This window comes from Pygocentrus nattereri, chromosome 26 (assembly GCF_015220715.1).
Source record: "Pygocentrus nattereri isolate fPygNat1 chromosome 26, fPygNat1.pri, whole genome shotgun sequence".
In the NCBI taxonomy this organism is placed as follows: Eukaryota; Metazoa; Chordata; class Actinopteri; order Characiformes; family Serrasalmidae; genus Pygocentrus; species Pygocentrus nattereri.
The window spans coordinates 25,103,858-25,116,806 of record NC_051236.1 but is presented as its reverse complement, the minus strand read 5'-3'; the positions used below and the strand labels follow the sequence as shown (position 1 = coordinate 25,116,806).

At 41.0% G+C, this 12,949-nt stretch overlaps 1 protein-coding gene across 16 annotated transcripts in view; it reads right to left on the bottom strand.

Moving 5' to 3' along the window:
* sgip1a (SH3GL interacting endocytic adaptor 1a) overlaps positions 1-12,949 on the bottom strand; it is a 75,781-nt gene that overhangs the window by 32,845 nt on the left and 29,987 nt on the right. For 15 of the 16 annotated variants that reach the window (XM_037534888.1, XM_037534890.1, XM_037534895.1 and 12 more), the window contains 6 exons: positions 6,247-6,310; positions 5,139-5,163; positions 2,728-2,751; positions 2,473-2,535; positions 2,095-2,149; positions 1,708-1,889 (listed from right to left, as the gene is read on the bottom strand). In XM_037534888.1, coding sequence (XP_037390785.1) covers positions 1,708-1,889; positions 2,095-2,149; positions 2,473-2,535; positions 2,728-2,751; positions 5,139-5,163; positions 6,247-6,310 — 413 coding nt within the window. The remainder of the gene's footprint in view (positions 1-1,707; positions 1,890-2,094; positions 2,150-2,472; positions 2,536-2,727; positions 2,752-5,138; positions 5,164-6,246; positions 6,311-12,949) is intronic. The other variant, XM_037534891.1, reaches the window with a different exon arrangement.

The following is a 12,949-nucleotide window of genomic DNA, read 5'->3' as shown; positions in this document are numbered from 1 at the left end:
CCAGGAAACACTGTGTGCAGTAGAGCTGTAAACCTGTTACAAATTATGTGTAGAGGGATGTATAAAAATATAACACTGGCACTGTAGAAGTTCTTTAAGCAGACAGACCATTCACAGGCTGTAGGTGCTCTTTCACATAAGCATGCGGCAAATACACTCAGGATTAACGTAGCAGCTCAACTATACTGAAAATATATATAAGAAAGTGGCCACCAATTATTAAATGTTATTTTATAAAGTCAATTAGTAGCTATGCACTTTCATTCACTGTGAACAAAAGAAAAATTACTGACCAAGCCATTCATTTAACCCACAGTGCATGTATTTAACCATATTCTTAACACCTCCAATGTGGATTACAAGCCACAAAGACATTCTCATCCACATAGTGAGAACAGACACAGGCCCAGTTCCAGTAGTCTTACAATGAACCTCAAATGTACAACTGCAGCAAACACAGTAATTTACATCCATTTCATCAACCCACTTTATGCCTGCTGAACCACAGGAATGAACGAGTGCAGATATCTTCAGTGGTTGGATTGAACTGATGGTCTCTTTCGTCCATTAACCAGCTACAGAACAAGCTCTCTGCTCAGCCAGGGCCTGACCTGAGAGCACTGCTCTAGAGGGTAAGCAGGGCATGTATGACTCAAGGCTAATACATGAACCAAGTGACCCAATAAATACCAACAAACCCAAATGTTTGGTTGGGTAGCCAAACATGTGAGAGACTGAGAAACTCTAGAATGTTCTCCCTTATTCCAATTGTTCTAGAATGCCCTCCACCTTCCACATTATTCTAGAACATCCTCCCAATTTATACTGGAACCCTCTCCTCCCATCAACAGTGTAGAACGTCCTCACCATACACACTGCTCTAAAATGTTCTCCCTGTTTACTTTGTTGTGGAAAGTTGTCACCATTCGCACTGTTCTAGAATGTCCTCATTCACACAGTTGTAGAATGCAGTCTTACACGTATACTGTTCTAGATTGCTTTGACTTTCACAAAGTTGTAGAACATATACCCCATTTATTCTGTTCTAGAACGTCCTCCCCTATTCATGCTGTTCTAGGATGTCCTCCTTATTCATGCTGTTCCGGAATGTCCTCCTTTTTCAATCTGTTTTGGACTGTTCCTTCATTTACACTGCACGGTTCTAGAATGTTTTCCCCATTTACATTGATTCATTTGATTTATCTTTTTTGTTTTTCTGAGCATGTCACTGTTTGTTGGCCTAGTCTGTTTTGGCCTTCGTCATCAATGACCAACAAAAGGTATGCACTAAGTTGTGGCTTTTGTCAACATGTTGCTCACCACCATGTCCCCTAAGGAGTCCAAAAGCACTCACCACTTATCTTTTGAGGGACTCATTATGAGTGGAGCAGCACAGTGAGTCGTGTCCTTGCATCACTGCCATCAGTACAGAGTGTCTGTAATTAGGCCTAACAGGCCCTGATATCAGATCACGCACGCCTATGTGTTTCTAATGTCAGCACAACAGAAAATGTACACAGCATATGAGGCTCGGGTGAGTGCAGAGATCAAAATTCCACCACTGTAACTGAAAAGGCATGTATTCAAACAGATTGGAAGTGAAACAAAAGACAACCAGGAAATGAAAACCAAAAACAACTAATATGGGAGACAGAAGGGAATACCATACAAAAACATAGAACTGTGGGTAAAGTAGGTAGGACTCACCAGAAGTGAGGGAGACAGAGCTATGTTGCCTATGGAGGCTTTTAATTCATCTACCGAAGGAGCCATAAATTCAGCATTGTCTGCAGGCAGGGGTTTGATCTTGATCTTAAACTTTTTGCAGTGGTCTTCCTCTTCCTCTGATTCACTGGACGAAAAGAAGTGGCTCTTTTCTTTAGGGGTTGGTAAGCAGTCGTTAAGGAAAAACCAGGACAAAACTGCTTGGAAGATACTAAAATAGCAAAACAGATTACTATCAAGTTGTCAACTACGCATGACTTGCACCAAACAACTGATGTCAACGGGCTACTGACAATCAGGAATATAAAGAAATTCTGGTCACATTCCTCAGATGGCTTAGATTCCTCTGATGCCATAGTTTCAGGATATCTGCTTCATCATCTGGCCTGATGCTGTAGCCTTCATCGTCCACCATGGGAGAGTTCTACAATAGAGAGCAGTCATAATCAGCTACAGTGATTTCATATGAAAAGTTTTGTAAGCATTTGACCTATAATATACAATTGTAATCAGTGTTGCTAATGAGGCCAACCAGTGTGGATAACAGTCATATTATCTAATTGGGGTAAATAATAATATATCACATTTCGCAACTACTAAGAATTATTCAGTAACTACTGTAAATTACATGATAACCACTATGCAACTAATACAGTGTTCCATGGGTCATTAATAACCTCTTACTTGATGGGAGAGGAGTCAAAATATTAACTAATAGTGGAACAATAATAATCAAACCAAACTTACATATCGGTCCCAGTCGATCTCTCCATAGAAACCATTAGGAGCCCCATTGGTCTTCTTCTGTGGCTATAAGTGAATCAAAGCAGAAGCTATCATTATGCTATAAATAATCATTCAATGAGCTTTACCTACACTAGATAAACTATACCACCACAATGGCACTTCAGGGAAATCTACAAGACTGTCAGTATTCTATATGAAGAAACACTAATACTCCACTACACTACATGACTAGGCTCAGGATTCTATGTGCAGTACCAATTCAATCTGTTGCTGGTCCTGCTGGAGTGATCCATGACACATGGAATGGAAATAGAATACAGATTATTCAGCTTGGTTTGCCATTTATTAGACAAGTGTATGCTTTGTGTGAACTAAGGCTTGTTTACAGTAAATCTGAAAGTTTAAGAGCATTAAGGCAAGCTGGTTTTAAAAAAAAAGAATAAAGGTCCTGTTGAAAAGAAACCATGAAAAACTGCTGTTCTAAATTGCTCACCCATAGCTTAACCCTTTCAACAGCCAGAGCCACCAGCAAGCCCAAGGTTTTATTATAAACTACTATAACCTACGAATAGCTTAGCCAGTTTGCATTGGTGTTCCTGTAGCAACTAAATAATAAGCCTTTTGCATGTAATAAGCCTGGAATTTGAGGAGGTTAAACAAGCAGAGTCATTCCAAAACAAACAAATTCTAAACGTCCAATTCACACCTTCTCTTGTGTTCACGGAAGTAAAAGTGGATAATTTATGGTTTGAATTTCATGAAGTTACTGTCTTACACATGGTCTTGTTCGCAAAAAGGTCTAATTAATTAATAGTGTAACTTTCTGTGTAAGTAAATATGTAATTGCATCGTCACCTTTAAACAGATTAGTAAAACATAACACAACTGCAGGGATCCAGATTAACTTGTTTCAGAATATCCCCATAACCATCCTGAAAAATGTCATCAGTCTTCCCAAGGTGAAACCTGGCTGTTCAAAATGTTAAATCGCTTTATTTTATGCTACAATTTTTTCTAACATTTTTAACACACAATGCATACCAACACGTCCATTGTCCATAAATACATTTATGTGCATATGTCTAAAGGTATGTACATTGCGAGTTCTGTTATTGTCCCCAGGACTGTCTTATTTGGAATTACATCAATAGTAGAAAATGAGACAAAATCTACAGGACTAAATAAACATTTTAAACATATTTCAAAACTTTGACTCAGCTGGCATTCCTAATATTCTCTGGAACCCTATTCCAGAGTTTATGAGCTATATAGGACATGGACAAACACTATATGGCCAAATATATGTGGACACTTGACCATCAAACCCGGGCTTGTTGGGTATTAATTTACATTTTATCCTCCATTTACATTTTTAACAGCTTGTGACCTTCTGGGAAGCTTTCCACAGGATTTTGGAGTGTGTCTTTAGGAATTTTCTTCCCCACTCAGTCAAAAGATCATGCATGAGGTCAGACACTGATGTTGCAATCGATGTTCCAGTTCATCCCAAATGTGTTCAGTGGGGATGAGGTCAGGTCTCTGGTGTGGAGGAACTCCAGTGCCCTGCACAGTCAAACCACACCTCGCTTTGTGCACAGGGGTGCAGTCGGGCTGGAACAGGAAGGGACCTTCCCCAAACTGGTGCCACAATGCTGGAAGCATATTTGGAAGCATCTAACTGTCTGAAATGCTTTTGCATACTGAAGCAGATATATTACCCTTCGATGGAACTACAAGGCTGAGCCCTGAAAAACAGGCCCAAGGCATTATCTCTCCTGTTGGCACTATATATTTTGGTAGGCTGCATTCTTCTTTTAATTGACAAACCCTGATTCATACAACAGACAGATAGTGAAGTGTTCTCCATCTCTCTAAGAAAATGTTTCCACTGCTCTAGAATCCAGTGGCAACGTGTGCTCTATTCCACTCCAGCCAGCATTTGGCACTGCCCATAGTGATGTTAGGCTTGTGTGCAGCTGCATGGCAGTGGTAATAAATTTCATAAAACTCCTAATGCACAGATCTTGTGCTGATGTTTCTCCCAGAAGCAGTCTGGAACTCTGTATTGAGTGGTGCAACAGAGGACAGGTGATTTTTATGCGTTACATGCTTTGGCACTCAGCGGTCCTGGCCTGTTTGTTTGCATGGTCTACCACTTTGTGGCTAAGCTGTTGTTGCTCCCAGATGCTTCCATTCCACAACAGTAGCACTAACAATTGTCTGAGGCAGATCTAGCAGGGCAGAAATTTCAAAGGTGGTAAAGGTGGCATCCACGTTTAAAGTCACTGAATTTTTCAGAACAACCCATTTTAATGCTAATGTTTAAGTAGATTGCATGGCTATGTGCTTCACTTTATTCACCTGTTTCCAATGGGTGTAGCTGAAATACCTGAACTCAATAATTAGGGGTTTTGACATACTTTTGGCCATACTTTTTGACTGTGTATTTAAGTCCCGAACATATAAACTGTACTTAAAACAGTTAACAGCACGATCCGACTGGTTGAAAAGCATTTTTTGCGCAAAAAAAGTGACTTGAACCTGCCGATGCAGAATGTTAATCGAATCCATTGTGTAAAAAAAATACAAAATATACATAATTACCTTTTAATAGGATAACAAAACATACATCTTGAAAAGCAAGCAATTGCAAGAGAAGTACTTACTGCTCCTTCTCTGTCTGGTGACCCTCTGTGTGAGAGAGAGAGAGAGAGAGAGAGAGAGAGAGAGAGAGAGAGAGAGAGAGAGAGAGAGAGAGAGAGAGAGAGAGAGAGAGAGAGAGAGAGAGAGAGAGAGAGTGTGTGTGAGAGAGAGAGTGTGTGTGAGAGTGAGAGTGAGTGAGTGAGTGAGTGAGTGAGTGAGTGAGTGAGTGAGTGAGAGAGAGAGAGAGAGAGAGAGAGAGTGAGTGAGTGAGTGAGTGAGTGAGTGAGAGAGAGAGAGAGAGAGAGAGAGAGAGAGAGAGAGAGAGAGAGTGTGTGAGAGTGAGAGTGAGTGAGTGAGTGAGTGAGTGAGAGAGAGAGAGAGAGAGAGAGTGTGAGTGAGTGAGTGAGTGAGTGAGTGAGTGAGTGAGAGAGAGTGTGAGTGAGTGAGTGAGTGAGTGAGTGAGTGAGTGAGTGAGTGTGAGTGAGTGAGTGAGTGAGTGAGTGAGTGAGTGAGTGAGTGAGTGAGTGAGACAGAGAGAGAGAGAGAGAGAGAGAGAGAGAGAGAGAGAGAGAGAGAGAGAGAGAGAGAGAGAGAGAGAGAGAGAGAGAGAGAGAGAGAGAGAGAAACAGACTTTTATACCCACTTCTTAACATGCAAGTCTTCCTATATCCAAACTCAACAAAACAATTTGCACTCAAACACCTGTTACTTACACACATATGCAGATACACACAGATTCACAATGCAGACATGCACACACCTCCAGCCTGAAGGTCCACTGGACTGCAAAAATCTTCACTTGAATTAGTGCCTCTTAGAAACTATGACAGTCCACCTCTGGTCAACAGCACAGTGCATGCAGTTAATCTGCTTACAGTCACAACACATTCAGTGATGCAGTCTGCTGCGCTATTGACTTTACATTCTCAATGGATTTAAAGGGAAAGCGGCTGTGTGGAAATGACAACAGTGGCTCTGTTTTCACAGGCCTAGAGGGGCTGAGAGATTTACCGCACTTCCAGCCCCTGTGTTCTTTAGAACAGCTGCAGTAAGCTAGTGCATGATAACTGCTTCATATCCTCTGTGTGATATTATTATCAGTCAGTGATATCAAAAGTAAATGATACTGACGTGGAGTCAGTGTCCTTCTCTTTCTTCCGTATCCCGAAGGCCTTCCTGGTACGCTTTTTCAATCCTGCAGATAAAAGGAGAGGAATGGTCAGTGTTCAGTTTAAATCAACAGGCACAAACACATACACATACAGAACCACACACCTATAGAGCATTTTTCAGTTTGTGCCTTACTCAGGAATAACAGTAAAACGCTGAATATAAAACACCATGGTCTGATTAAAATAATAAGAAATTACAAGCAGCAAGAGAAAATTAACCAAATTATACTAGGCATGACATGCTAGCCTAAACAAATGTTTTTAACTTGGATTTACAAACTGATATTGAGCTTGCATTCCTCATATTCTCTGAAATCATATTTTAGAATTTAGAAGCAATATAAGAAATTATCCAAGTTCCAAAAGCCAGTTTCAGCAACCGAGGATCAGAACGCCAAGGCCCACGCCTTCGGACACTGCCCGATCCACAATGCACCGCACCCCTACTACTGCCCCTCCCATCGGCCATGGTTCTCACGCGGGAAAGGGTGGAGAGCCCTCTCTGGGTCGGGGATGAGCTCTTGCCTCAAGTGGAGGAGTTTAAGTATCTCGGGGTCTTGTTCACGAGTGATGGTACAAGGGAGCGGGAGATTGACAGGCGGATTTGTGCTGGGTCAGCAGTGATGTGGGCTCTTTACCGGTCTGTTGTGGTAAAGAAAGAGCTGAGCCATAAGGCAAGGCTCTCGATTTACTGGTCGATCTACGTTCCCACCCTCACCTATGGTCATGAGCTTTGGGTAATGACCGAAAGAACGAGATCGCGAATACAAGCGGCTGAAATGAGTTTCCTCCGCAGGGTGTCTGGACTCTCCCTTAGAGATAGGGTGAGAAGTTCGGTCATCCGGGAGGGACTCGGAGTAGAGCCGCTGCTTCTTCATGTCGAGAGGAGCCAGTTGAGGTGGTTCGGGCATCTTGTTAGGATGCCTCCTGGACGCCTCCCTTGGGAGGTGTCACAGGCAAGTCCACCGGGGAGGAGACCCCGGGGAAGACCCAGGACACGCTGGCGTGACTATATCGCCCAGCTGGCCTGGGAGCGCCTCGGAATCCCTCCCAGGGAGCTAGTGGAAGTGGCTGGGGAAAGGGAGGTCTGGGCTTCATTGCTCAGGATGCTGCCCCCGCGACCCGAACCCCGGAGAAGCGGAAGATGATGGATGGATGGATAAGAAATTATACATGTAAGGATCCATATGTAATTATAAATATGTATACACAGTATTGGCAATATTGGCACCCCTGGTAAACATGAGCAAAACAGGCTATAAAAACATTTTTATTGCTTATCATTTCAATCTTTCATTTAAAATACGAACCAAGTATAATGATTAAAAAAAAAAGCAAACAATCTTATCAGGAAAGCAATATTTTTCTCAAATCTCTGTGTGGCACCCCTTCGTTTAATACTTTCTGCAACCTCTCTTTGCAAAGAGAACAGCTCTGAGTTTTCTCCATACAGAATCTCTCAAGACCCTTCAGATTCTGAGGTCCACACTGTGGACTCCCCTCTTCAGCTCACCCCACAGGTCAAGGGACTGGAGTGGCTGCGGCAAAACCTTGATTCTGTGGTGTTGAATTTGAGGTGTGCTTTGAATCACTGTCCTGCTGGAACATCCAAACTATGGCCCAGTTTAAGCTTCCTCGCTGAGGCAGTCAGATTTGGATTTTATTTCTGCTGGTACTTGGAGTTTGTGATACCATGTACCCAAATAAATTGTCCAGGGCACTTTGAAGAAAAACAGATCCTTGGAGATTCTTTGGCCATTTGAACTGTCCTCCTCACTGTGTGTGGCGTCAGTATAGACATACGTCCACTACCTGCCAAATTCTTAACTTCTTATTTTATTTTAAGCTTCTTATTTATTGCCTGACGGTGGAAATGGGCATTTTCAACTATTTAGCTATTTTCTACTGCCATTTCCTGATTTGTGCAGCTCAGCAACCTTATTTGCACAGTATATGGGACATCGCCTATGCAACTGTTCTGACGGCACAATCTGTTTCTACCTGTGCTGCTATTTGTGTCACTCTGCTGAGCACTAGTTGCAAAGTAATAACTTGTTTTACCCTACAGCTAACTATTAAAAAGTTCTTTCTTTTGCATTTATAAAAAAATAAAACTGATACATTAGATCATTTCTGCAGCCTGTTCTGCTGATTCTGCTGTTTGGTCTGGAGAAAAGTGTGAAAGCAGCCCTTCATTAAAATCTGAACCTGTCGTTGCCCCTAAGCAAGCTTTCATTAGGCAGCTGTGACAGCAAAACAACTAACAAACTGGAATTAGTCAGAAATGAACAGATTACAATTCAGCAAACAAGACAAGCTGTGAAATGCTTTACAGACTGGGTGGAACAAAATCACATTCAGGTTCATTTGGCAAACACTGAAAAATGTAAACCTGATACTGCAACAGATTTAAGGCTCTGTCTGTAATGCTAAAGTCTGCTACTTTTTGGCAGAAGTAATAAAATGAAAGGAGATTTGACGCAATGTTCAGGACTCTGTTGCTTTACTTTTTCTTTATTGTGCAGAACTGGGGCCTAAAAGAACTAATTTATAACATGCGCCCTCTCATGTCCTATTAACTGAATTTATGTACCATTATGTATTAATATGTCATTTTCAGTACTGGGGAAAAAAGTTTTACATTCCTGAGATTTAATCAAATCTCTTCTTTTGATTAAGAAGCTGTTTATCTGGCTGTTTATTTGCTATTTCATGTGTATCAATGTGTGTGTTCCACACCTCTCCTTATGGCAGCCCAGTATTAAGTGTAGTTATTCTCCAATGCCTGTTTGGCCAATCAGTGCTTCATTTTAACAAACCAGGTGTGTTATTGATGGAATTTAACAAATCCATGCAACAGCTGCATTAAAGATTTCTTGTACAAGTAATTTATGTACAGATATGTATCTGTATCTATATGTAAGCACCTAAATGTCATGAAAATAGCTTAAGCCTAAACCTAAACATAAGCCTCACCTTACTCTCAATAACCAAAAAATAAAAATTGCCCTGAAAATGTATAAAACCATGCCCACAAGCTTCAGAGACTTTCACTCACTACCCACTGTGACTAAGAGGTGCATATGTGTTTGAAAAGTGAGTGATGATTCAAAAAGGTCAGTACAGAAAGACTTCAGAGAACAAAACAGCTTTTAATGTATTACTAAACAACTTTATGCTGATATTTTGCTGCTACTGAGATACAGAAAGTGATGCACTCTAATCCCTCTACTACTCTAATTATATTAGTGCTATTTTATTCCAACATCATGATACTGTGCTTATATGCTAATGAACACAGACTTTACATTCTAGTATTCTTTGTTCCTGTGTGGTGCCCAGTGAAAGCAGTGCATAGCAATACCCAGCAGCGCAGATGTATGTACTGTTAGTGGGGGTCAGGTTTAAACACCAATTGAGCAGTTTATGGCTTGGGCTAGGGGTTCTTAGAGAAAGCAATTGGTCCTGCTTTTATTAGAGACATGCTTTCATTGGGAGTTGCTTTCTTCTGTTTACAAAAAAAAGCTAAAATGTAGTAAATTAACCCCTTAAACTGCAAGGGCCTGAACCCTACAGGGATGCACTAATATGTGATTTGTGGGCCAATACAGATATCTGATATTTTTTCTGTATTTATTTGCCAATGCAAAACCAATTTATAAACAATGAAAATTTTTAAAATATTGGTCAAATCTAAACATTTGCTCAATTAAGAAGCTTTAAGGTTAGTTATTTATGACTAATAAGTCTAAAGTGTGTTAAAGGGATAATAATATTAAGACAACCTGACCTCCTTCAATAAAAACAAGGAAGAACTTCCAATGAAATAAACTGTACACTACAGTCCCTTCACAAATCCACCAATTTGAATTTCTGGACTGTGTCTTTGAAGAAACTATCAAAGAGCTCCCATAACCTTTTTTGCTAGCACTTTCAAACTAAGCAGCATTGCTAAAAGCAGAATATATTTAAAGCATTTGCCAAATTACTTTTCAGGAGCACGTCTATGAAAAGGCACATTAGGGATAATCAGTAATCAGCAGACAGAAAGGATATCAGGCCCCCAACCAGCCAGGCCTCTGCAGTGACAGGCAGCTACAGCATGGCTCATGGCTTCATTGATCTTCACTAAATATTTCCCCACACCTCCTCACGGCCTGGAGAGACCCGTCTGGCACACAAAGCCAAGCCAAGCTAATCCTTCTGGCCAGTGAAGCACTTCCCCTTCCTCATCTCCACATTTTTGCTTTTTCACTGTGCAAAGGAGACCAACTTATTATTCAGATATCTGTTCATTTTTAAAATCTTTTGTACAGACAGTTGACACAAACCCCAATCTGCTACTTATCACAGCACCCTTTGCCTTTGTTACAGCTTCTGTTCTTTTTAGGAGACTTGCTTTTAGTTTTCCAAAGAAAATCTGCAGGGATATCTTTCCATACCTCCAAAGTTCAGTCTTAGACATTGGTTGCATTTTCTGCTTTTCACAATCTAACTGATTCCAAACACATTGAATAATGCTGATGTCTGGACTCTGTAACGGCTTCTTTACAGCTACACATCCTTTCAGACTCATAGTGTTGAGTTGTCTTCTAACAGTGGAAGAATGGACAGAAATACATGTGGATTTTTTCAGATCTGAAGCAAGAGTCTAGCTTCATTTTCTCTTTAAATACAGCTTTAAATACTGTTTATCTGATGGCAATAGTCTGGCTGTCTACCAGGTCTTGCATGGTTTGCAGGAGCCCCATTTTCTCAATATCTTTTATGTTATGATTTCCAGTAGCTTCATTTGTTTTCCACTTATCTTTCTTTGACTTTTCCCTTCCTTGTGTAAGTGGAGCATCTTATATCTAATCTCCTTGGATATATATCTTGAAAAATAAATAAATTGCACATAATGCACAACTGTTTTGACGGGAAGTTAAATGAGTGAAGGCTAGCCTCTGACTTTTATACAGTACTCCACAAAATGTTAATGAAAAAGGGGGGAGGGTGATTTGATTCTGTGCTTAGTGAGGAAAATTCATGTTCAGAATACGACGTTAATAGTTGCCAGGCCTCAGAGGTCTTCCTGGTGGAGAAGGAGACCTTTTATATTTGGTAAATGTTTATTTATAGCTTATTTCAAATTTAATGCTACAATGCTATGGTGCTTTTAGGGAAATGGGCCAAGGCCAGCCAGACTGTGTAAGAGTGAAAGCAATGAAAGAGGAGGAAAAAAAGAGTAAATGAGATGAGGGAGGAGAGGAAATATCTGAAAATTCAGGAAAGCGCAGATGAAAGAGGGGAAATGAGAGGATATGTATCCAAGTCTCACACAGCAGTGGCTAATTCACACAGCTTGGTTGACCACACACACACACACACACACACACACACACACACACACACACACACTTTGATACACCAATGATTCTAATCCAACATGTATCTGATAGATGCGAGGGACGTGTTTACAGCACTAAGAAGAAAGAAGAAGGCCTACAGAGTCCCTGGAGGATTCAATCAAACAGGCTAATCAAAACAGCCATCTCCCTGACTCCCCACTGAGCTGCCCACTGCACACACGCACTGAGGCCCACAGAAGCAGGCATGGATACCAGCCATTGTACCAGCAGAGATGCCAGCCTACACACTCTTCCAAACGGCGAAGGCTGCCTACCTAATTCAAAGTATTTATGGTTGTGTATATTTGTAGGAACATAAGCATTCCTGAGGAACTGATGAGGACAGTCACAACTGTCACCATCAGACGGCGTACTAAAAGCTTTCATCCTTGGGTAATAGAAGAAAATCGAGCTCCCCTCACACTCAGTTGTGAAAAAAAATCCACAAGTGTGTCTGTCCATCCTTCCACTGTGAAAAGACAACATGTGTAGCTGTGAAAAACCTGTTAGTAAGAAAAGAAAATGGACTGCTGGAATTACTTGCATCGTGAGAAGCAGAAAAGGCAACCAACTTCTCAGACTGAACTTTGGAGGAGGGGAAAAATATCCCTGCAGGTTTCTTTGAAAAACTGAAAGCAAATTTCCTGACGGAAAGAACGGAAGTTAATAACAAAAGGAAAATATGGACACGTGTCCTGTTTTTTCCCCTGATGCTGAATGAGTCGACTTGTACTTAATGGCCATTTTAACTGGACACTAAAAAACTGAAGGGTGGTCTTTTGCATAACGTTATACAAGAAAGAAAAACTTCAACTTGACTCTTAGCATACCTTCTTTAGCATACTTTAGCAAACTTTAGCATACACCCATTTGTTCTATGCCAGTGTAAAACTCTACATGCAGCAGAAACAAGGGTTAATAGTTATGAAAGTAATCCCTTAATAGCTTCCATATGTAAGTGTAGTAACACTTACATATGGAAGAAGAAGAAGCACAACACGATTAGCAGCAGCTAGCCAGGGCTAATGTTATGGAGGGACAACCACAAGAAATGACAGCAATAAGGGCCTCAGGATGCGTGCTCAGCAAACAGGAAGCCAGCAGAACCATGAAAATAAACTAAATGGGCTAGCATTGAGGGTGCTGCAGATTAGGAGGGAAAACAGCTGTGGTTGAAAGAAACAAGTCGTAAACTTGTTTATAGATGGAACGCCAGCTTGTGGTTGAACCTCCACACTAGCCTGGAACACTAGCAGAACCCTTTATCCTTTC